This window comes from Aotus nancymaae, unplaced genomic scaffold, assembly GCF_030222135.1.
Source record: "Aotus nancymaae isolate 86718 unplaced genomic scaffold, 86718_ANA_hifiasm-v0.15.2.pri h1tg000019l, whole genome shotgun sequence".
Classification (NCBI taxonomy): Eukaryota; Metazoa; Chordata; class Mammalia; order Primates; family Aotidae; genus Aotus; species Aotus nancymaae.
In genome coordinates, this window is record NW_026988431.1 from 5,734,416 (window position 1) to 5,761,863 (window position 27,448).

Genomic DNA, 27,448 nt, shown 5'->3' on the forward strand with positions numbered 1-27,448 from the left:
ATAAACTTAATAAACTCATTAAAAAATTTTAAATCATACTAAGTTTGGGTAATATAAAGTAACAGCTCATTGATCTAATGACATTCTTTCTGATGGACCCCATTCACAATGTGCTAGACAAACACTATCAACTGATTAAAGTTGACAAAGACGAACTGTATTTGCTATCTTTGACATAGTCAAATGGTACATTATAATGGAACACACACTAGGCTGGGAATAAAGATAGCTGAATTCTAATAATGTTCCTGCTATATTAACAAGTCAGATGATCTTAAAAGTTATGAACCTTACACTTCAATTGGGGAGGGGAGGATAGGTAATTTACTCTTTTTATTGAGCTATGACACCATGTCTTTCTATTCCCCACTGTACCTAACACCATGTATTGCATATAGTAGTACTGAAGGATAGTTTGTTGAATTAACAAATCAGTGTAGTTATGGTTTGTTCTGGAGGGGAAGTGGTCTAGGTGAAATCTTAAGAGGAAGGCCAAGGAATACAAATGTCAGTTTTTAATCTATCACTATCAAAATTGAACATGTTTACTGATAGTACACTAATAGAAAAGAGAACCTGCATAACGTGCACAAAAACATTAAAGCAACCACAATTGTACAAACATTCTATTCCTTTGTTTCCCTTTAAAACAGTGATGCTTACTATAGTCTGATAAAATGGTTTCAAATTGAAATAACTTATAAGACACTTCAAAGTTAATATATCCAAAACTAAATTCTGAATCCATCTGCCACCAATAATAAAATAAAATGATAAAATTTCTCCACACTCAGTCTTCCTCATCTCTGCTAACTATAACTCCTTCTCTTTTACCTGTTCAGGACAAATAAGGAGTCATATCTTTCTCTGTTGCCTCTGTTTTCAAAATATATCCCAAATGTGCTCATTCTCACCACCTCCATTTTTACCACCCTTCCAATCCACCATCATCTGTCAGTTGGAGTATCTCAATCACATCAATCACCCAATTACTAGCGTCTCTAATTCTGCCCTGTCCCTATTCCACCTATTCTTAACATAGCAGTGAGTGCTGACTATAAATCAGACCTTGTCTCTGTCCATGTTCAAAGCAATCTTCATCTTTCCATTTGTCTCCCTACTAGCTACAAGTCCTCAGTACCTCTAAGACTCTGAAAGATTCTACTTCCAATCATTTTGCTGAATTCCTCCCTATTCACTCTACCCCTCATTCATTCCAACCTAACCACAGTGACCTTTTTGGTGTCCCTTAACCATGCCAGCTTCACTTATACCTCAGAGTCTTTGCACATGCTATTTCTTCTGCCAGGATCATTCTTCTCATAGGTATCTGCATTATCTCACTCCTTCACCTCCTTCAAGAATTCTGTCCACATGTCACTTTCTCAGGGAGACCTATATTGATCACCTATCAACAACTGCAGCCACATTTCAACACCAGCACTCCCCACTGAACTTACTGAAATTTATTTTTCTCCAAGGCGCTTACATTTACTTATAATGTTTATTATTTATCCTCCCCTCCCCAACTAAAGTGTAAGGTTCTTAACTTTCAAGATTTTTGTCTATTTCATTTACTGTTCATAAAATGGTGAGTGACATACAGGGAACAATACATATTTTAAATGACTATGTTCTACATAACACTAAGGTTCAAATGCTCAAAGGAACAAAAAAATTCTTTATTTGCTTTGTAAAATTGTATTTTTAGTGATGTAATATTTGACTAACACTAAAATATATGCAACAGCATTACCAAATGCAAACACAATGGAGACAACCAATATATTAAAATATGACACCAGATAAACTTGTTTATGGGCCTCAGAATAAAATCTCTATCATCTTTATTTAATTAATATTCTGAAAATTTGAATAAATCATAGGAAATCATTAATCTTTAAAACTGCTGATTTATGCGATTTAGAATTTATTCTATACTTTGTATCTCTCAAAAGAGAAAACCACAAAAGAAAAGTGGAAAGAGATACATACTAGACTGCAGTTGTCACCTGTAACTTCTGACTTAAAATCTGCTTCATTAATATCACACAACATTGTTGTCACGTACTGTCTCTGTAAATGTAATGAAATGAAGCACAATACAATAAAACTTTTATCTCTTTTGTACAGTAGGCTTCAAAGCAAATTCTGTTCCCAGTTCCCCAAAAAAGGATTGATTATTATTAACTGGCTCTAAATCTGAGAGTCTAATACATTCCGGAGTTTTGCACAAACTCAATTGCCTCCTCTGTTAGTTTTCCAACAGATATACAAGATTCCTATAAAAATGTATTTTAGTAAAATATAATTTTGTGGGTATCTGCAAAACGTTTACCAGTGTCAGGCCCTGATTACCTGGAAAAAATACTAACTGTAACTGCAGGCTCATCAGGTAACTTAAGTGAAATGTGATCTTCTACTCAGATTTTATGTACAAGTGCATAGTACTGCTTAACAGCCATATTTAATTTTAGATTAATTTCTCATAAGAGGAAAGGATTTAAGTCTATTATAGCAAAATAACTCAAAGTTAATGTCTAGGAAGATTAGAACAATAAAATCCTGTTAATGGGGTATTGGTAAAAAAGCTATGACATTTATAATAATATATATTCATTTTAACAATATTTTAAAATTTCAACACATGTAATTCTTTGCATTTGTTTTCAATTTTTTTACACTATTATACCTTCATAGATGAGTTACATAAACTGGTTGTTTAAAAAATTATATTCATCTATCCTGACAAAATTCTTGCTAATTTTGTCATTTAAATTTTTAGTATTTAAATATTTCATGGGGGCCAAGATGGCTGACTAGAAACAGCTGCAGTCAAAGGCTCCCACCAAGAAGAACGAAAAGGGTGAGTGAATCCTACACCAGCAATTGAGGTATCTAAGTCCTCTCACTGGGACTGGCTAGGCGGTTGGTGTGACACACAGAGAAAGAGGAAAAGCAGGGTGAAACAACAGCCCACCCAGGAGCCACACAGGGTAAGGGGAGCTCCCATAACCAGCCAAGGGAGACAGTGAGTGATTGTGCTACCCTACCCGGGAAACTACACTTTTTCCATGGATCTCTGCAACCCGTGGATCAGAAGATCCCCTCGTTAGCCCACACCAAGGTCTTTGGTCCCAAGCACCGAGCTGTGCAGATTTTGGGCAGCGGCTCAGCTGGAGACTACCTGAGACTACTGAGTTCCCAGAGAGAGGGATGGCCACTATCACAGCAGGTGCCTGCTGCCTAAGACTACTGAGCTCCCTGGAGGAGGGGCAATAGCCATCACTGCAGCTCCAGTATGCCATTTTCCCCTACCGGTGCCAGGGACACTGGGTGGTTTGGACCCAGGAGGAATTCCTCACAGCAGAGCACAATGGCTGTGGCAGATCGTGGTCAGACTGCCTCTTTAGGTCAGACTGCCTCTTTAGGTCAAACCCAGATGCATCCCTCCTCACCAGGCAGGACCTCCCAGCGGGAATCTCAGCAATTCTATTCAGGGGTTTATGGACAGAACTCTGATATCCTTGGGATGGAGCCCCTGGGATGGAGCCCCTGGGGGCAGGGGTGGCTATGATCTCCTCAGATCAGCAGATTTAGCCTTTCCCCTTTCTGGCTCTGAGGAATTGGGGCAGTCCAGACAGGAGGATTCCCCCAAGAGCAGCACAGCCCTCCGCCAAGGGGCAGCCAGAGTGCTTCCTTAAGTGGCTCCCTGATCCTGTGCCTCCTGACTGGGTGAGACCCCAACAGGAGGTGCCAGACACCTTATACAGAAGCGGTCCCATTGGCAACAGGTCAGTGCCCCTCTGAGACCAAGATCCCAGAGGAAGAAGCAGGCAGCCATCTTATGCTGTTCTGCAGCCTCTATTGGTGACATCTTCAGATGTAAGAGGGACCCAGGTAGAGTATGAAGTGGACCCCCAGCAAACCACAGCAGCCCTACAAAGGACGGCTTTAAAAAAACACAACTAAATTAACAGCAACAATGACAACAGCATAGCAGCACAAAAACCCTATCCAAAGGACAGCAGCCTCAAAGACTGAAGCTAGATAAATTCACGAAAATAGAAAGAAAACACTGAAAACTCGAAAACCCAGAGTGCCTCTTCTCCTCCAAATGATTGCAACACCTCTCCAGCAAAACCACAGAACTGAGCTGAGGCTGAGATGAATGAACAGGCAGAGGTAGACTTCAGAAGGTGGACAATAACGAACTTCACTGGGCTAAAGGAACATGTTCTAACCCAGTGCAAAGAAGCTAAGGGACCATGACAAAACATTACAGGAGCTGTTAACCAGAATAACCAGCTTAGAGAGGAACATAAATGACCTGATAGAGCTGATAGAGCTGAAAAATACAACCTGAGAATTTGCAACAAGTATCCATAGCTGAAAGAAAGAATTTCAGAGTTTGAAGACTATCTTGCTGAAATAAGACAGGCAGACAAGATCAAAGAAAAAAGAATTAAAAGAAACAAACAAAGCATCCTAGAACTATGGGATTATATATAAAAAATGAACCTACGACTGACTGAGGTACCTGAAAGAGACAGGGAGAATGGAAACAAGCTGGAAAACACACTCCGGATATCATTGAGGAGAACTTTCCCAACCTAGCAAGACAGGCCAACATTCAAATTCAGGACATTCAGAGAACCCCAGTAAGATACTCCACAAAAAGATCAACACTCTAAGACAAATAATCATCAGATTCTCCAAGGTTGAAATGAAGGAAAAATATTATGGGCAGCCAGAGAGAAGGCCAGATCATCTAAAAAGGGAAGCCCATGAGACTAACAGTGGACCTCTCAGCAAAAACCTTACAAGCCAGAAGAGACTGGGGGCTAATATTCAACACTCTTAAAGAAAAGAATTTCCAACTCAGAATTGCGTATCTGGCCAAACTAAGCTTCATAGGTGAAGGAGAAACAAGATTCTTTTCAGACAAGCAAATGCTGGGGGAATTCATCACCACAAGGCCTGCCTTGCAAGAGCTCCTGAAGGAAGTACTAAATAAACAAACAAAAAACTGTTACTAACCACTACAAAAAAAACGCTGAAGTACAAAAACCAATGACGCTATGAAACAACTATATCAACAAGTCGGCAAAATAACCAGTTAGCATCATGATGACAGGACCAAATTCACATATAACAATATTGACCTTAAATAAAAATGGGCTAAATGACCCCAATTAAAAGACACAGAATGGCAAGCTGGATAAAGAGTCAAGACCCATTGGTGTGCTGTATTCAAGAGACTCACCTCACATGCCAAGACTCACACCAGCTCAAAATAAAGTGATAGAGGAAAATTTACCAAACAAATGGAAAGCAGAAAAAAGCAGGGTTCCAATCCTACTTTCTGTCAAAACAGACTTTAAACCAAAAAGATCAAAGAAGACAAAGAAGGGCACTGTATAATGGTAAAGGTATCCATTCAACAAGAAGAGCTAATTATCCAAAATATACAGGCACTCAACATAGGAGGGGCCAGATTCATAAAACAAGTTCTTAGAAACCTACAAAAAGACTTAGACTCCCACACAATAATAGTGAGAGACTTTAACACCTTGCTGTCAATATCAGACCGCTCATTGAGACAGAAAATTAACAAAGATATTCAAGACTTGAACCGAGCTCTAGATCAAGTGAACCTGATAGATATCTATAGAACTCTCCACACCAAATCAACAGAATATACATTCTTCTCATCATTACATGCACTTACTCTAAAATCTATGACATAATTGGGAAGTAAAACACTCCTCAACAAATGCAAAATAACCAAAATCATAACAGTCTCTTAGACCATAGCACAATCAAATTAGAACTCAAGATTAAGAAACTCACTCAAAACCACACAACTAAATGGAAATTGAACAACTTGCTCCTGAGTTACTCCTGGGTAAATAATGAAATAAGGGAGAAATCAAGAAGTTCTTTCAAACCAATGAAAGAAAAAGACAACATACCAGAATCTCTGGGATACAGCTAAAGCAATGTTAAAAGGGAAATTTACAGCACTAACTGCTTACAACAAAAAGCTAGAAAGATTTCAAATTGACATCCTAACGTCACAACCCAAAGAACTAGAGAACCAAGCACAAACAAACCCCAAAGCTAGCAGAAGACAAGAAATAGCCAACATCAGAGCGGAACTGAAGGAGCTAGAGACACAAAAACCCTTAAAAAAAAATCCACAAATCTAGGAGCTGCATTTTTGAAAAATTAATAAAACAGACTGCTAGCTAGACTAATAAAGAAGAAAAGAGAAAAGAATCAAACAGACACACTAAAAAATGATAAAGGCGATATCACCACTGATTCCACAAAAATATAAACAACCATCAGAGAATACTATAAACACTTCTATGCAAACAAACTAGAAAATCTAGAAGAAATGGATACGTCCTGGACATAAACACCCTCCCAAGACTGAACTAGGAAGAGGCTGAATCCCTGAATATACCCAATAGCAAGTTCTGAAATTGAGGCAGTAAAAAATACCATACCAACCAAAAGAGCACAGGATCAGATGGTTTTACAACTGCATTCTACCAGAGGTACAAAGAGGAGTTGATACCATTTCTTCTGAAACTATTCCAAACTGAAGAGGAGGGATTCCTCTGTAACTCATTTTATGAGGCCAGCATTATCCTGATACCAAAATCTGGCAGCGATACAACAAAAAAAGGCGGCCAGGCATGGTAACTCATGCCTGTAATCGCAGCACTTTGGGAGGCCAAGGCGGGTGGATAATGAGGTCAGGTGTTTAAGATCAGCCTGGCCAACGTAGTGAAACCCTGTTTCTGCTAAAAAAATAAAATAAAATAAGCTGAGTGTGGTGGTGGGTGCCTGTAATCCCAGCTACTTGGGAAGCTAAGTATAGGAGAACAGCTTGAACCTTGGAGGTGGAGGTTGCAGTGAGCCGAGATCACGCCACTGTACTCTAGCCTGGGAGACACTGCGAGACTCTGTCTAAAAAAAAAATGAAAAAGAAAACTTCAGAATAATTTCCCTGATGAACATCAATGCAAAAATCCTCAATAAAATACTGGCAAACCAAATACAGCTCCACACCAAGAAGCTTATCTACCACGATCAAGTCACTTTTGTCTCTGGGATGCAAGGCTGGTTCAACACACACAAATCAATGAACTAATTCATTACATAAACAGAACTAAAGACCAAAACTACCTGATTATCTCAATAGATGGAAAAAAAAAAGGCCTTCAATAAAATTCAACATCCCTTCATGTTAAAAACTGTCAATAAACTAGGTATTGACAGAATATACCTCAAAATAATAAGATCCATTTATGACAAACCTAAAGCCAATACCATGCTGAATGAACAAAAGCTGGAAGCATTCCCCTTGAAAATGAACACAAGACAAAGATACCTTTTCTCACTACTCGTTTCCAACATAGTAGTGGAGTTCTGGCCAAGGCAATCAGGCAAGAAAAAGAAATAAAGATTATTCAAATAGGAAGACAGGAAGTCAAGATTTTTGACTCTGTTTATAGATGACATGATCCTATATCTAGAAAACCCCATTGTCTCAGCTCAAAAGCTCCATAAGCTGATAAGCAACTTTAGCAAAGTCTCAAGATACAAAACCAATGTGCAAAAATCACAAGCATTCCTTTACACCAATAGACAAGCAGAGAGCCAAATCATGAATGAATTCCCATTTACAACTGCTACAAAAAGAAAAAAATTTGTAGGAATAGAGCTTACAAGGGAAGTGAAGGACTTCTTCAAGAACTACAAGCCACTGCTCAAAGAAATCAGAGACGACACAAACAAATGGAATAGCATTCTATGCTCATGGACAGGAAAAATCGGTATCATGAAAATGGCCATACTGCCCAAAGAAATTTATAGATTCAATGCTATTCACATTAAACTACCATTGACAGGTAGAATTCTAATTCTATTAGAATTCAGAACTAGAAAAACTTCACAGAATTAGAACAAACTACTTTAACATCCATATGGAACCAAAAAGAGCCATATAGCCAAGATAATCCTAAGCAAAAAGAACAAAGCTGGAGGCATCAAGCTACCCAACTTCAAACTATATTACAAGGCCACAGTAACCAAAACAGCATGGTTCTGATAGAAAAACAGACACACAGACCAATGGAACAGAACAGAGAACTCAGAAATAAGACTGCACATCTACAATCATCTGATCTTTGACAAACCTGACACAAACAATGGAGAAAGGATTCCCTATTTAATAAATGGTGCTGGAAGAACTTGCTAGCTACATGCAGAAAACTGAAACTGGACCCCTTCCTTAGGCCAAGGCGGGTGGATCACTTGAGGTCAGAAGTTCTAGACCAGCTTGTTCAATATGGTAAAACACCATCCCTAATAAAATACATAAATTAGCCGGGTGTGGTGGCACAGGCCTGTAGTCTCAGCTACTTAGGAGGCTGAGGCCAGAGAATCACTGGAACCCAAGAGGCCAAGATCACACCACCACACTACAGCCTAAGCAACAGAGCAAGACTCCATCTCAAAAAAAAGAAAATTAACTTAAGATGGATTAAAGACTTAAATATTAAACCCAAGACTATACAAGCACTAGAAGAAAATCTAGGCAGTATCGTTCAGTACATAGGCACAGGCAAAAGTCAAAAGTAATTGCAACAAAAGCAAAAGTCAAAAGTAATTGCAACAAAAGCAAAAATTGACAAGTGGGACCTAGTTAATGTAAGGCCGGTCACCTCGCCGGGAGCTCGGACACAACCCCCTCCCACTCCAGGAGCTCGGACACAACCCCCTCCCACTCCAGGAGCTCAGACACGCCCATCCCCCCTCACACAGCACCTAGCTCTCCCTTAAAGAACCCCGCCAAAATTTAAAGGAAGCCCCGCCAGGACCTGCCCGATAGCATTTTGTCCTGTCCGGGCCCCACTCCCCTTGGGCTGCCCACTCACCGGAAATCCCGCCTACCTGCCAATAGCAGCTTGTACGCCCACATCCTGCTCTCCTACAACCAATCAAACGCCTCCATTCCCTATAAAACCCCACATCTGAGAGGAGTCCCCGCGACTTCTCTGGCCCCTCCTGCCAGAACCTTGCCCAGGAGCGGAATAAATTTGCATTGGATCTTCTTGTGCTGGCTTCAGTTTCTTCATTTTAAACTCGGCAAGAACCTAAGAACCCTTACAGTTAAACTAAAGAGTTTCTACACAGCAAAAGAAACTATCATCAGAGTGAACAGATAACTTACAGAATGGCAGAAAATCTTTGTAATCGATCCATCTGACAAAAGTCTAATATCCAGAATCTACAAGGAACTTAAATTTAAAAGAAAAAAAAACAACAAACAACTCCATTAAAAAGTGGGAAAACGACATGAATAGACACTTCTCAAGACATTTATGCAGCCAACAAACATGAAAAAAAAAAGCTCAACATCACTGATCATTGGAGAAATGCAAATCAAAATCACTATAAGATACCATCTCATGCCAGTCAGAATGGCAATTATTAAAAAGTCAATAAACAACAGATGCAGTGAGACTGTGGAGAAATTGAAATACTTTTGCACTGTTGGTGGGAATGTAAATTAGTTCAGCAATTGTGGAAGACAGTGTGGTGATTCCTCAAAGACCTAAAACCAGAAATACCATTTGATCCAGCAATCTCATTACCGAGTATATACTGAAAGGAATATAAATCATTCTATTATAAAGATAAAAATACATTCATGTGTATGTTCATTGCAGCACTATTCACAATAGCAAAGACATGGAATCAACCCAAATGGCCATCAATGACAGACCAGATAAAGAAATTGTGGCATATATATACACCATGGAACACTATGCAGCCATAGAAAGAAATGAGAGACATGGATGCAAGGACATGGATGGAGCTGGAAGACATTATCAGCAAACTAACACGGGAACAGTAAACCAATCACCACATGTTCTCACATATAAGTGGGAGCTGAACAATGAGAACACATGGACACAGGGAAGGAAACAACACTCACTGGAGTCTACTGGGAATAGGGAGGGAGGGAAAGCATTAGGATAAATAGCTAATGCATGCCTCGCTTAATACTTAGGTGACAGGTTGGCCGGGCGTGGTGGTTCACACCTGAAATCCCAGCACTTGGGAGGCCAAGGCAGGCAGATCACCCGAGGTCAGGAGTTTGAGACCAGCCTGGCCAACATGACAAAACCCCGTCTCCACTAAAAATACAAAAATTAGCTAGGTGTGGTGGTGCATGTTTGTAGTCCCAGTTACTTGGGAGGCTGAGGCAGGAGAATCACTTGAACCCAGGAGGTGGAGGTTGCAGTGAGCCAAGACCACACCACTGTCCTCTAGCTTGGGCAACAGAGAGAGACTCCATTTCACAGAGGAAAAAATCTAGGTAATAGGTTAATAGGTGCAGCAAACCACCATGGCACAAGTTAACCTATGTAACAAACCTGCACATTCTGCACACGTATCCCAGATCTTCAAGTAAGATTTCATTTACTTCTAAAACCAAAACATACTGTGTCTTCCTCTGTGAGAAGAAAACTAGCCATTTTATTCATGGATATGTATATCCAAATACATACAATTTTATTGCAAAGTTGTCCTGTTTTCAGAAATAAGATAATCATAATAAGCTATTAAGTCTGCTAATGAGAGTATGTGCTAACACAAATAACTGAGAACCACTAGATCAATAAGTAATAACCATTATACAGTAGTCCCCCATCATGTATAGGGGATCCAAGCCCCCTAGTGGATGCCTGACACTGCAGATACTACCAAATCCTATGTATACTATGTTTATTTCCTCTATATGCCTGCCCCGATAAAATCTGATTTATAAATTAGGCAGAGTAAGAGATTAACAACAACTAATAGAATGTTTATAACAATAAAAGTTAAGTGAATGTGGTCTCTCTCAAAATATCTTATTGTACTATAAATATCTCACTGCACTAACCCTTCTTATAATGATGACATAAAATGATAAAATAATTAGAACCTCAGTTGGCCACAGGTAATTGAAACCATGGAAAGTGAAACCATAGATAAGGAAGACTATGATATACTTTGTTCAGTTATTTTTAAAATAATTCAGCTGTATTTATGATTGATATAAACCTACTACTCATGATTCCATTGGTATATCAGGCATGATAAGCATACACAAATAGTTACTGCTAATTAATTTTTATTATGTCCACGTGCAGAAAAGAGTTAACATAGCAGGTATGACATTACTATCCTTAAAAAGCTTGATTGTAAGATTGACCCTTAGATGGCATCTGAGAACTCAGATTTTGGGAGTGCCCCCACCATTTTCTAATTGATAAGAATGGCTCACTGTGCCCAAACATTTGTGCAAACAGTATGGTTTATGCTAAACACCTGCTTTCCTTCTTGAAATCTGAAATTTTGATACCTGTTAGGCAGAGAGTTCCCAAATGACCAACTCTCAATAAAAATTCTGGGGACTGAGTCTCTAATGAGCCTCCCTGGTAGACAATATTTCACACATGTTGTCACAATCCAGTGCTGGAGAAATTAAGCACACCCTGAGTGTCTCTACCAGGGGAAGACTCATGGAGCTAGTGCCATGATTTCTTCTGAACTTTCCCATATGCTTTTTCCCTTGGTTGATTTTGCTTTGTTATCTTGTTGCTGTAATAATTTTTAGCTATGAATAGGATTATATGCTGAGTCCTGTCAGTTTTTCTACCAAATCAGTCAATCCAATGGTGGTCTTAGGAACCCATGACAAAAGTGCAGAAACTTGTATTTCTTAGATTGTATAATATATTCATATATAACAGCTATGCATCCTATGCAGTGATTATTTTCCTTTTAACATATCCAAACCAGTCTAAAGACGCATTGCATATCCACTTCAGTGTTAGTTAATACTGGTGAACTGGTTTAATGACAAAAATACATGTAATAGGAATGGTACACTTCAAACAAAAATAAAAAGGCAGGTTTTTCGCAGGTTCAAATAACATAGTTGGACAGAAGATTGATTACTTCGACTATGTATATAGTCTGCAGCCCTCCAAACTATTTCAATGCTGTTTTGATAATTATCTGCCTGTAAACTTTCTAACGAACATCCTAAGCATTCTTAATTTGATTCTTTTTTGTCTATTCACTTTGGAATTTCACAAAATATAACATACTTCAGTTCTGTGTGACTGACAAAACAGGGCATTTTATCAAGCTTCTTTGTTATTTACATACAGCTCTGTGATGTTTCAAACAAGTAACTCTTGCTTCCTTGTACTTTATATAATTCTTTCAGAGCTATACCCCACATATTGGACAAAAGATCAAAAGACTGCAACATAAATACAAAAGGAACATTAAAATAAGGAAAAAGTAGCCCCAAGAGATGAAAGGAGTCAATAAGTAAGAGAATACAGCTAAGTTAAAGAAAGTTCCAAGCCATCCCTGATGACAAAATACTTTTTTGTCTTGATCTGTGATAGCAAAAGGAAAAGGAAGAAAAAGTTCTTATTATTTCTAAAATAAATGTCATTATCCAATATAGAGACTTTATAGCAAATGTCAACTATGCACTTCAAAAGAGCAAAGAAATATAATGAGAAATGTTTACAAAACACTATATAATTCAGTGACTCTTCCTCTTATGGAGAAAAATGTGTAATACTAGTATGCATACGTCCCCTATACGTGGCAAACAATATTTTTTTAAACATTACCAACACAGAAAACATAAATCATTATATTAGCGAAGTCAAACAGCTAGAAAAAGACAAGAGAGTTGAAATCAACCTCCAGAGTTTGTCAAACCATCTCCCTAAGACACAAGTTGCTAACTCTTAGATCCAAGAAAAAGCAATGATTTCATCATTACAGTTGGTGAGAGATTACTATTTTGGCTTTTAGAAGGTGAAGAAAGGTGGAGGAAGAAAGTGATTTGGCCATTCTAGAGTTTTCTTTCAGTTCCATTCCCAATGTACTCAGTGTTCACTGTGTTAATGTCCACCAGTATACTTCAGTCATTTATTTTAGTGGCTTTATTGACTGCCAATAACATCACTAGCAAGGAAAGAATACTATAAAACTAAATTTTATATTTAAATCAGTAATTTTTCTTTTGATACCAACAGAATTTATAATCTTGTCAAAGTTTCCCGAATAGCAAGATCAGGATTCTCCTTTCTGTAAGTATCTAACCTCTAAGTCAAGTCACCTTTCTAATCAAATCAAAGTTCAAAGGAAAGGTGCTAAGCACTACTGTCTTCAAAAAGAAACACAGGCTGGGCGCAGTTGTCCATGCCTGCAATCCCAGCACTTTGGGAGGCCAGTTGGGAGACTTGTTTGAGCCCAGGAGTTAGAGACCAGCCCGCATAACATAGTGAGACTCCATTTCAAAGGAAAAAAAAAAAAAAAAAAAGAAACATATGCTTTTGTGTTTCTTATTTTACATTATTAAAAACATATTTTATAAAGACCAAGATTCAAGAGTTGACACCATTTGAGTAAAATGAATATTACTTGTCACCCAAAAGCTAAAATTGTTTTGTGTTATGTTATAGTTTTCATTATATTAAAATGGCATAGTTACTGTAACTTACACAAATTCACTATAGAATTAGCATCCTGTAATTCCAGATTAATATTAAATTTTAAAAGTACAAAGGTATATAACAATGAAACATTCTAAATGTTATCTACTGCTTAAGACAAATTTTAACTGTATTTAAACATTAGGTGAAATATGCAACTCAGACTAAATCAGTGTACAGTAAGTAAAAACCAATGGCTTATAGATAAAGAGGGTATCACGTAAGCTGGTTTAAAAATTATAATGAAGAGAGAACTAGTAAGAAGACAGCAACCTGGCTGAAATTGATATTCATTAGGGTATGCCTCACATCAATAGGTAACATTTGGACTCTGTGGTCTTTATCAGTGTCTCAGCTGGTAATGGTGGAAGGTTAATGCCTTACCCAATTCTGTTCAATTTTCTATCCTAATTAGCCCTCCAAATCTATAGCTGTGAGCACCAAGTGTCTGTGCTCAAAAGAAACTAATTAATGCTAGCAAATTAGATCAAGTCCAAAGATCCAACAGCCAAACTCTTAGTTAAATGCTCCTTGTTAATAGGAAGTGTAGCTGTCAATAACTGCTGTTGGTGACTATAATGAGGCATCTTTCTTTCATTGAAAGTGATTTCATTTCTCTTTGTCCCTGGAAAAGCTGTTCTCCCTTCACAAACCTACGTTGCTGGCAGTCTGACCCAATTCTTAAGATCAGCTGGGTCGAAATGACATTAAAAAAAAAAAATCAAACAGAAAAGCTTTCCCACATAATCATGTTTTAGGCATTTAGCAGAAAGTCCGATTACTTATTAAAATTCCTGTATCTTTTATCTAAGAACCATACAATTGGCATACATAATGATTTTATATAAAATCCTATAATTATTCAATAAAGCAAAGGCATAAAAAGTAAATAAACTACAATGGAAGTGTCCTGATTCTAAATTGTCTTATTGTTTAGTTTAAATGAAGTTTTCTTCTGCTGCTTGAATAATTCTAATGCACATCATTTCCTAATCTATACGGTTAAATAGGGAAAATACTAAAGACTCCTTATTACCTTATCAATTTTAGATTCTAAAATACTGTTTTGAATCACATGGCCTAAAGAACCAATATATAGTTATGTATAAGAGATTCAAAATATGTTATAACATACATTCTAATATAGATGAATACATTTAAATAATCCAATGAATCACAGATTTTAAGATGCTTTCAGTCTTCAGAAGACTTAAGTATATTAAAAAAGCAAAAACTTAACTATGTCAACATCCTAAACAACTTTTGATGAAGTGAAAATTAAACTTTATTTTCTGTACCATTATAAAACACTAGTTTTGTAATACAAATAAATATTTTTAAGTTATATTGTACTCTTTCATTTCAAAAACCAAAGTTTCATTGTCTAAGAGACAATGAATGACAATTCTGAAACCCAAAGCCATACAATCATTCTGCATTTTCATTTGAATTGTATCAATAAAAATTAAATCTATAATTGAGTTAGCTAGCTTTCTTTCACTCTATGTGCAAAGATAATATGCTACAAGACAGCATAAATACAACTTATCTGTGTAACTTTAGACTGTTGTATCAGTAATAAGTAAATTTTCCTAGTAGTAAAAAGCCCTACAACTTTATTACAGGGTTTTAAAGTTTTACCTGCCCTCACCTGAATCAGGATATTTATTTTTAAAGTTCTATGAGGAATGTGCAGGATGTACCTCTTGTGACCATGAACATGACCCCGTCAATGTCATACATGCACTACCCGCAGTTGTCAATAGGTTGACTTCTCAAGACAACTGGGGGTAGGTGTTAAAGAAAGTTACTCTGATTAAACTAATTCACAGGAAAGCAAGAGTAAAACCGTAGAATGACTATTTATATGAGTTTTAAAATGGAATAGGTCATAATAAGTTACTGAAGCAACAGAAATGACCATCACACATCGTTGAGTCCAAAGAACTACTCTTATTTTATTGCCTCCATTCATCAATTGTAAAGGTGCTAAGGGCAGAGGACAGGGAAAGAAACAAAAGTGTTCCTAGTATCCAAATGTTATTGACCCAGTTCTGAAATTAGAGTTGACACAGCCAGCCCTGCTCCCCTATAGAGATGCTTGCAGTGGAAGTGCAGCCCAGCATCCTCACTAAAAATTATTGTGGTCCCTCAATAAAGATGACCATAGGGAAAGTGAAGAAGTAAAGCCAGGAAAATAGCCTAGGTCAGTAAAATTTTATTACTTCTTTTGAGGGCCATTCCAAGAGGTAGAATTTTTTTAAAGACATCTCTACAGTAATATTGCCATCAGCTTGTCTAATAACTCATCATTTACAAACGTATTATGGTCTCATTTTTCACCTTTCACTGCTTTGTTTACATGTTTCACCAGAATGTCACATATTAATCACTAACGTCTCTAGATTTATAGAATATAAGAGTATTTCCTGTTAAAAACATTTTCCAAAGAAAACATATATGTGTAGCTGTCTAGTGTATGTATTTACATAAATATCTTCCACTTAGAAACATAAAACAAAACAAAAACTCCAGATTCACTGTAAGTCCTATTGGTATTCTATTAACAATTCAGTAACAGACAATGACACCAAAGAAAATCACCTTAGAATACACACACTCACCCCCACACACACACACACAGACACACACACAAATAGATGAATAAGGTTGACAGCTGGAAAACAGGTATATGTTAGATTTGATGTTTCTTCCCTATAAAAATCAGAATAATTTGCTTCTGCAAATTACTCATACCAAGTTTTTCTATGTATATAACTGTACTTCTGAGGGTTAAAAAATGTTTTTTACTAGTAATTTGGGGAAATATTTTTAAGCTATAAATGAATTGAAGATCACTGGAAGTTCTGAAAGCTGAAATACTGGTATTTCAGTGAAAGGGTGAGAAGCAATTCATACATATTAATTCATTGACTACTTGATTCTGGGGCTAAGGATTAAATTCAGATTGTATTATTAAAAATAAATTTGATCGTTACATGAATATTTGAATCTTACCTTGAATTTGTTCGGAACACCTCTCTCTGGCCTTTTCTCTCATTTTTTTAGGGATCAAAACATCTTTTTCAACATGTCTGAGATGCTGGTCTGAAAAAGAAAGGTCTTTCTTTAATAAAGTCTCAAGCAAATCACCAGATTAAAAGAAAAATAAGACTCTGGTTTACTTAAAATAAAAACCTATGCAAATATACTCAAAACTTACAACCTTATGAAATTGTGACTATTTTAGTCCTTGAAAATCATCCTATTTTTAATGATTTTTAAAAATAAACAACAACAAAAATGTGAGAAACACGAGTAACATATTTCTTAAAATTTCTGCAAACTACACTGCAACATTTTTACTTTATAACATATTCCATGCAGTTGTGTCTAAGTTAGCATCTAAATCATCATTCTCTTATTAATATAATCCACAAAAAGAGGATTTTCACTGATACCTGAGATCCAAGAATAGATGAAGAGATAAAAGATTAAGAGACACACAAGTTGTTTTGCTACCTAGTAACAGAATAGCCTAAAAAAGAACTGGCAGAAGAAAAAGTGGAACTACAAGTCTATATACAAAACAAAGCGTGTGTGATTTCTACGCATTTTAAACACAACTTCCACAATTAGACTAAAATGGCAAATTGAACACCTGCTCTAGAGTTCCACCTGCTCTTTAAATGCTAAGAGAGTCCTGAAAAATAAACATAGGATAAGCGTCTTCAGTGAATCAAAAATGATGAGGAATCTCTGAAAGAAAAAAGGCAGATTAGGTCACGTTAAATGAGGTCATCATATTCCTATAGAGTATCCAGGGAAAAACACATGCCAAAAGTGGGTGCTGCTCCATCCTCTGAAGCAGCAAATATGGAAAGCAAGAAAACTTCCCGAGAGGAAACTAAACAGTTATTAATTAAAGTGACTCAGTAGGAACCAAATGGTCAACTCCTCTGCTGCCTTTGGGCCATGGGTGAAAAAGGATATATAGGTATTTATCCCCAAAAGACCAGAAAGTTGCCCATTAAAAGAGTACAGTAAAGAAAATATTAGATCATTGTTAAGTATAATAAATATACTGAGGCAAATACAAAGACATGAGTCCTCAGACAGCAATGGAACATGGATTACTAAACGCACTTTGGTGAAATGTCTGAAACCCCAAAATCCTAAAAGCTTCAAAAGGGAATAAACACTGCTTACATAAAGTAATCGGAATCAGATTTACATCATAGCTCACTGGCAAGACATGATGCAACAAGACAATGGAGAAATAACTTCAAAGTTCTGAGAGAGAATTACTTTATAAAGAATTCCAGAGTCTCTAAACTACCAATTATGAGTGAAGTTAAGGACATTTTCAGATATACAGGAACTAAAATGCTTACCACCTTCAAACCCTACAAAAAGAGAAGTAATCGCCTTACTACAGTTGATCCTTGAACAACATGGGTTTGAACTGTGGGGGTCCACTTAATAGTCAGATTTTGTCTAACCAAATGCAGACTGAAAATACAATATTTTGGGGATGCAAACCTATATGGCATAGAGAGGGCTGACTTTGAACACACATGGGTTCTGAGGGGCCCATGGGCGGGACTTGAGAATGCACAGGTTTTGGTAAAAATGGGGCTCCTGAAACCAGTCCCCGGGGTATACTGAGAAATGACTACGATGTGCAACAACCACTAATCAAATTTAGTAATGTGGAACAATAAACATTTTATTGTGATTAGGGTTACTATGGGTCAGAGGGGCCTGATCTGGGAAGACTCAAAGTTCTGATGGTTCTGGTCTTGATTTCTACAGCTACAAATGCTGGGGCTTTTGTAGCTGTAGATTTGCTTACTTCCAAAATAATTTACTTCCAAAATAATTTCTTTCTTTATATATGTATCTGACATTGGCCTGGAATGGCCAAAAGAAGTGCTCAGTTAGGACTGTAAACCAGAGTATCTCCCAATGGCCTCTCAACCTGGAGCCACTCAACACCATTTGTTCATCTTGCACTATACTGATTTTAAGTCATTAACGATAGCCCACACTCAGGTGGAAGGAAATCAGACTCCATTATTGGTGACAAAACCACATTACAGAAAACCATGAAGGCTGGGAGATAATTTTGTAACCTTCTTTGTAAAATAAAATCTGTCACAAGAGGTAACAATATGCTCTGATAGAAAATTGAACCCATGTTATGCAAATGTAAAATATATAACTCATATTAGAAAAACATAACTTAAATTTGTTAAAACTGTGAAGTACTTGAACAACATTATCGACTAACTTAACCTTACTAACATTTATAGAATACCTAATAACAGCAGAACATCTACGAAAATAAACCATACAAGCTGTTTCCTGATACCAATGTAATTAGATTAGTAACCAGTAACAGAAAGGTGTCTGGATAATTTCCAAATATTAGTAAGCTAAATAACACACTTTTAAATAACCCATGGATCTAAGAAAATATCAAAAAGGAAATTAGAAAGTATTTTGATATGAATGAAAATATAAATGCAATATATCAAAATTTACGTGATGCAGCTAAAACAGTACTTGGCAGGAAATTTGTAGCACTAAAAACCTATCTAGAAAAGGAAAAAAGGTTTTATATCAACTTAAGTTTCTACCTTCAGAAACCAGAAAAAGCATAAAATAAACACAAAGCAAGCGAAAGAGAAAATGACAAATAACAAAATATAAATCAATGAAATCAATAGCAAATGAAAGAAAAAAAGCAATGAAATTAAATCTGGTTCTTTGAGAGGATCAGATCAATAAAATGTATAAACCACTTGCCAAACTAATCAGAAAAAAAGTCACAAATTTCAAAAATCAGAAAAAATAAATATTTTTAAATGTTAAGGGAATATTATTAATAAATTAAGGTCAGTGAACTTGACAACTAAAATAAAATGAACAAATTCCTTTAAAAAAACACAAAACAACTAAAGCCCACTCAACAAGACCTTTATACCAAAAGCAAGAACACTATTTACAAAGCATATACACATACACACAAAACCGACAGACCACTATGCCTCATGAACACAGATGCAAAAATCCTCAACGAAGTATTAACAAATCAAACCCAGCAGTACATAAAAAGAAAGATACATAAAAACAAAGTTGAATTTATTTCAGGGAGGAAAGAGTTGTTCACCATTTGAAATTCAACCAATGTAATCCATCAGATACATTAACAGTCCAAAAAAGGAAACCCATATAATCATATCAATTGATGCTAAAAAACACTGGACAAAATTCTACATGCATTCATAAAAAACACAATCAGTACGCATGGAACAGAAGGGAACTTCTTAAATGAAGGGTATCTACAAAAAGCTATAGCTTACATCATACTTAATAGTAAAACCCTGAACGCTTTCCCTATCAAAAGAGAAACATGGTATAAAATTACATAGAACTACATACACACACATATGAGTACATGTAGAAACTGGTGAAAACTGAAAAGGTCTATAATCTAGTTAACAGTATTGCACCAACTTCAGTTTCCTGGTTTTGATATTATACTACAGTTAGATAAAATGTCACCACTGAGAAAAACTACGAGACGGACACTCAAGACTATATAGTATTTTTCGCAATTTTATGTGTCTATAATTATTTCAAAATAAAAAGTTAAAAAAAAACCTCTAGAAAACAATCACAGGAGAAAATCATGATGATCCAGATGTCATATAACTCCAGAACAAAAAAAAAGTGCATGTAAAAACTGGTGAAATTCCACTAAGATTAATACGTCAATCAACAATATTATACCAATGCCCATTCCCGCTTTCCTTGTTCACAACTAATTACAGAAGTCTGTCCCAACCTTTTTTCATTTTTGCCCTAAAAGGAGCCTTTTCTAACATTTTTAATCCTAATGTCCCTATGAAATTTTAATACTGCAGATATATATATGTTTATGTACTATGGGTATAACAGTGCTTCATATATTAAAAGAGTAAGATTTTTGTCTCCACCAATGTCAATTTTTATCCTTTTGAAGAAAATATTACACCCATTGAGAATACACATATTATGATTATGTAAGACAGCATCATTAGGGAAAGCTGGGAAGACAGTAGGTTTTCTATTATTATTATATTATTACAAAATAAAATTATAATTAAAAAAGTGAAAAAAAATGTATAAGGAAGAACAAAGGACATAGACTAGCCAAAACAACACTAAAACAGGAGAACAAATTTAGATGCTTTGCAGCAACTACCTGATTACAAGCCATACTACAAAGCTACAGAAGTCAAGACGATGTAGTGTTGGCATAATTCAGGTAACCAAAAAGAGTAATGTAACACAAGAGAACAAAAGGATCCAGAAATACTTCCATATATATATACAATCAATTTACTGACAAATGCACCAAGGCTAGTTAATGAATAAGTATTCTGACAAATGGTAGCAGAACTGTATTAACAACAACAAAAAAACCTAAACCCTTTTACCTCCTACTTCACAGTAACCACAAAAATTAAATGGCCATGGATCATAAACCTAACGTAAAAACTAAAACTATTAAACAAAAAAGACCCTTCAATTCCTTGGAGTAGATCATTTCTTAAAGAGAACACAAGGCACTAAAAAGAAATTTTACAAATTATAAATTTGACTTCACCAAATATAAAATCATTTGTCTATCAAAAGATACAATTAACAAAATTAAAAGGCATGCCATAGACCAGGAGAAAAAAATTCACTTCATATATACATATATATATATACACACACACACACACATGTATGTGATATATTCTAATATATACATAGACATATATATTCGACAAAGGACTTGAATCTAGAATATAACAAGAACCCCTATCTATCAATAATAAAAACACAACTCAATAAAAAATGGGCAAAAGGCTTCAATGGACACATCACAAAAGATGATACACAAATTGAAAATACATATATAAAAAGGTGCTCAAAATCATTAATCATTAAGAAACTGCAAATGAAACCCTTCACATCACTTCAAACAAACGAGGAATGACTACAATTAAAAACAATGACAACACCAAATGCTAGAAAGAATATGGAGCATCTGGAACTTTCATATCTTGCTAGTGGGACCGTGAAACGATACATTTCTCTGGAAAACTGCTGAGTTATAAAGTTAAAAATGTTCCACTCCTAGGTATTCACTTATGCATGATAAATGAAAATGTAAGTCCAGAAAACAACTTGCACAAGTCTATTTACAAAGCGTTATTCAGAACAGCCAAAAATTACTTAGCAATAAAAAAATAATGACACTGTTGGTATACCACTACTAACAGTAGGATAGGTGATCTATCCTAGGGGAATCTCAAAAACACTTGAGAAAAAGAAAGCAGACACAGGAGTACATACTGCATGATTCAAGAACATGTAAAGTTAATCTATGGTGATAAAAATTACAACAGTGGTTACATATGGAAGCTGAGAAGTACTCTCTGAAAAATGTCATTAGGGTATATATATTTATGAAAACTCATTTAAGATCTGTAAATTTCACTGTATATTTTACCTCAATTTAAAACAGATTAGCTTTAAAAATTATAGAAATCTGCTCTCACAGTGGGAGATTTCAACACATAACCATTAGAAATTTGGTTACTAAGTAGACAAAAAGATTCATAATTTTCTCCTTAAAGATACTGTCCATCTTTCATTAGATTTCTATTGGTAAATCTATCCTTCCATAAATAACCTGTTGTAATTGTTTATTGCTAGTATATAGGTTCAACTGATTTTTTATGTTGTCCTTATAATCAATACAACCTCTCTCAATTTTAATAATTTGACAATAGATTATCTTCCAATTTCTATGCAGACAAACACAGAAAACAGTTTTGTATCCTCTTTTTAAATTCTTACTGGCTAAGTTCTTTAGAAGAGTGGTGAGTAGTAACTAGCAAAACCTCTGTCTTGGATGCTCAAATTTTATTTAGAGTCTTTTCAGCTGTCACCATGTTGACATTTGCCTATGACTTTCCTCTTTGCATTGTTTTGGTGTTAAAGTTATGTTATTTAAACAATAAATTAGGGACTCTCCTCTTCCTTTATATTATCCAGAACACTATGTATAAAACAAAGATTATTCTTAGTTCCTTTAAAGTTTGTTAAAAAACACCTGTGACGGTCAGTTTTATAGTTCAGTTCGGCTAGGTTATAGTTCCCACTTATTCATGTAAACATTAATTCAGGTGATGCTGTGAAGGTATTTTGCTGATTCACATAAAGGAGATTATCAAAGATAATTTGGGTGAGCCTAATTCAATCAGTTCAAAGGCCTTAAGAGCAGAATTGAGGTTTTCCTGAAGAATTACAGTTGCTGACTGCAGCTTCAGCTTCAGATCAAGAATTCCAAGCTTGCCCTTCCTGATACGCCCTGTGCATTTCAGACTTGCCCAACTGGTCCCTACAATCACATAAATCAATTTCTTGTAATAGACCTCCTAACATGTATATGTATACATACACACACACACACATATGCGTGCGTGTATATATATACAGGTTAAGATACACACACACACACACACACGTTTTTCTTCCTACTGATTATTTCCATGGCGGAATCCTGACCAATACACCACCTATCAGGGCTTATGTTTTGGAGTATGTATGTTTGTATGTGTAAGACACACAGGCACAAAGAATTTTAACTATTTGTAAAATTCTTACAATTCTTTTTACTTATTCTAGAGGCAGCTGAAATTTTAGCAAGTTTGTATTTCTCAAGGACACTGTTTCACCTAATTTTCAAAAAAAACTGATATGAAGGTGTTCACATTTTTTTCCCTTTACCACACCTGTAGTTGTATTCCAATTTTCACTGTCTATGTAAAGACAGACACACTTTTTCTGTGAAGAACTAGAGTATAAATATTTTAAGCTTTGCAGGCTACATAACATCTCTGTCATATATACATATATGTATATGTATATATGACATACATATATATACACACACACGTTAAGTATATATATATATTATTATTTTTTAAAACAACCCTTTAAAAATGTTACCAACCATTCCTAGCTTATAGGCCTTTCCAGATTTGGCCCATAGACCATATCTGCTGAACTCTTTGCACTTTCTCTTTTTCCTTAGCTTTGCAGAAGCTACAAGAAACATGCCGGGCACAATGGCTCACATCTGTAATCCCAACACTTTGGGAGGCTGAGGTAGGTGGATCACTTGAGGCCAGGAGTTCAAGACCAGCCTGGCCAACATGGTGAAACCCTGTCTCTATGAAAAAAAAAGAAAAAAAAAAATTACCCGGTCATGGTGGTGCCCATCTGCAGTCCCAGCTTCTCGGGAGGCTGATGCAGAATTGCTTGAACCAGGGAAGTGGAGGTTGCAATGAGCTGAGATCATGCCACTACACTCCAGCCTAGGAGACAGAGCAAGACTCCGTCTCAACAAAAAAAACAAATGAGGACACAAAACAAAGCACTGAGATTGGAAGCATGGATGGAGAGAAAACAGCAAATTCAGAGGGAGGCCCTACAAGGACTGACAGTGCCTAAGGGGGCTGAGGGAAAGGGATGATTCAAGGAGGACTCCCAGTTTGCTGGCTTCAAGTAAAAGGATATGACCATTTATTGAGATAGGGAATATAAAAGAAGGATCAGGTAAGAGAGAAATTCAGTTGTGGACATGCTGAATTTGAAGGGACTGTGACATCTTGTAGAGTAGAAAGCTGATGCTTATTTACAGAGAAAAGAATAAAACTGAGACTATATCCACAAATTCCTTTTTGCCTTGCCTATAGGATAAATCATAATTAGACATCAATAACTGTTCAGTGTAATTACTAAACAGATTAGAAGACGTTGGATTATACTGATCTATTTATAAAATCAATTTCAAAGTGTTACTTTTTTTCACGTATATAATTTTAATCTATACAACTTACTCATAATGCATCCTGATGAATCTTCTCTTTGTTTTATAAATCTTCCAATGGTCTTATAAATAAGCCAATATTATTTTGAATCACTTCTTTGAATACATAGATTTTTCCAAAAATAAATTATAAAAGAAATTTACCTACATTATGAATTCTAAGTTATAATATTCCTATCAAATACATTTTTAAAATGGCATGTCAAGACTTGTGATCATTCTTCTAAAACTTCCTAGGACAAATAAATAATTCCAGAATTGTATTAATATTGATTAAAATTTTCTAAATTCTTGGTATTAAATCAGAAATGACAGTATTAAAAATACAAAAATTCTACTAAAGGTTTTCCCACTTGATAGCATAGCAGCCACTAAGTATCAATGATTTATTAACTATAATTTTTGAAAAAGCTATCTTCAACATTACAAATATTATAGATACGACACTTTTTATTCACAAATTACAAAGTGATTCTCTTAATCTTAATCTGGTGTATATATGTTATACACGTGTACAGAGGTTGCAAAACTAAAAATTAAATTTTGAAAGTATACTACTATTTAGTCACATAAATTTATGCTGAATTAAAGAATCAGGATAATATCACCAGGGAAAATTTCCAAAGCTCTAACTTCTCAACATTCTATCATCACCTGAAAGTCAATTTTCACCTTTTTCACTGGCTGAATTTGTTAGCTCATATTTTGCTTTGGGGCTCATGTGTTCTTGCAATATGGCCGTACTAGATTACAAGGCTACTGACAACAGCACTTGCTGTGAATCCACAAAGAAACAGTGAAGCAAATCAGAATATTACAGAATCTTTAATAGGAAAGAATGTGATATATGAAGGGCAAGCTATGCCTTTTCAATAATGAAAACATCCTAATTTAACTAATTTGATACTTCAGTAATGCTACTTTTTAAAAAATTTCCTAGTTACATTTACTTGTTTCTGAAGACAGTCTGGTGCTACTGTTTACTCTGCAGGAAAAACATGAAAAATGCTTGTAATAAACTTGCAACAGTGTTCTCATTAGCGATAGTTTCTATCTTTGGGTCCTTCTTGTTTGTTTGTTTTAGCTATTTGTGGGAGGGGTGTTTTTGTTTTTTCTTTTTGTTTTTTTTGAGAAAGAGTCCTGCTCTGTCACCCAGGATAGGGTGCAACAGTGTGATCACAGCTCACTGCAGCTTCCACCTCCTAGGCTCAAGTGATCCTCCTATCTCAGCCTCCCAAGTAGTTGGAAACACAGGCACGCACCACCACATCCAGGTAATTTTGTTATGTGTATTTTATAGAGATGAGGTCTCACTATGTTTCCCAGGCTGGTCTCAAACTACCTGACTCAAGCAATCCAACCACTTCAGCCTCCCAAATGCTGGGATCACAGGCATGAGTTACCAAATCCTACTGGTCCCTCTTCTTTACTAGCTATGCAGAGCAGAGCCCCAGGAAGAAGGCATGATATACAATACAATGAGACCAGAGTTCTCAATTGTTAGTTCTAAGTGCTTCACACCAGGAATCTAGGTAAACTCGTTTTTCTCAACAGCACAAAGATATGCATGCTTATGACCAGATATTCCTCTTGCAATTTTGTTCATACCCTCTTGCTATAATGACAGAGCAAAATGAAGACACGTAGAAGAAGAGACATCTTAGAACAGGAAAATTCACCTTCTTTCTTTGAAGCAATACTTGAACTGACAAAACAAAAACAGAAAGGGAAATCAAGAGTAGGAGAGATTTTCCTCCCAGTGCTCTAGCCTGCCTCTGGTTGTGAAACCTAGAGATAAGGGCAATGAATACATACAGTCTTCATAACAGGTTTCTCAGGTACGTACTTTGATTTCATTTTGCAGATAAAAAAATTGGAGGCTCACAGAAGTGAAATGACCCAAGCCTCTGATAAAGTGCCAATGCCAAGATCATGTAACTTAGGTTCTAAACCTTCAATGACACCACCATGCACATGGAGTAGTGGCCTATTTCAGGGGACTTTGGCAAACAAGGCTAAATGAGCTTCCACAGTTATACTGCAGCAGGCAAACAACCCTTAGACAGTAAATTTGTGTTTCAGAGGCATCATCATCTGAACAAAAAAAATTCAAAAATTCACAGTTCACAATTTTTTTATCAGAAAGTAAAATCAAAGAGAATTCTGATTCTGCTTCCTATCATGGAAAAAAATATTTTTAAAAGCAAGATGGGCAATTCGTCAGTTGTTTGAACTAACACATTCAAAGAGAATAAACATCAAATATTAGGTCAGCTACTAACAATCTAATTTTGTATATGCTCAAATGCTTACAAAATATGGAAAGTACATCAGTGAGACAGATGTGTCTCTAAGATTTCTGCTTAGCTTCTGAGTCAGGTACCACCCATATCCCACAATAATATGCTTCCTCTGAGCTCCTCTGTCCTATCAGCTTTCACTGTTAATTAACCACCTTGTTCACACGAGATGTGCCCATTTCCCAATAGCACCTATTTCTTGGACCTCAGATTCTGCAGATTGCTAGGTGTGAAAACTTCTTCTTCTACCCACACTGATTTAACCAAGAAGAGGCCAGAAAGGGACAACAAATTTAAAAGTACACCAAAGCAGGAAATTAACTTATGCAATAAGACCTGCCAATTTTAGAAATGTGTTACAACCGCCATTGTGGCCATAATTTCTTAAATGAACAAGTTTCACATTTACTTTATTTGGTAAAACTTCAAGACTGTCTTTGCCTACAAGCACAATTTCCCACTGACATCTGGTAGAAAATCAGCAGTGTTATGGGACAGGTGCAGACATTTGAGAAAGGAATAAATGACAGCATACCTCTGGCCTTCTTAGCAATACACTGCCTTATTTACTTTTTTTCTCATATACACCTAGAAGATTCTGTAATATTCTC

At 36.0% G+C, this 27,448-nt stretch overlaps 1 protein-coding gene across 7 annotated transcripts in view; it reads right to left on the minus strand.

Moving 5' to 3' along the window:
- CMC1 (C-X9-C motif containing 1) overlaps positions 1–27,448 on the minus strand; it is a 78,293-nt gene that overhangs the window by 40,089 nt on the left and 10,756 nt on the right. For all 7 annotated transcript variants that reach the window (XM_021666471.2, XM_012435529.2, XM_064378600.1 and 4 more), the window contains one exon: positions 16,617–16,706. In XM_021666471.2, coding sequence (XP_021522146.1) covers positions 16,617–16,659 — 43 coding nt within the window. In that variant the 5' untranslated portion in view covers positions 16,660–16,706. The remainder of the gene's footprint in view (positions 1–16,616; positions 16,707–27,448) is intronic.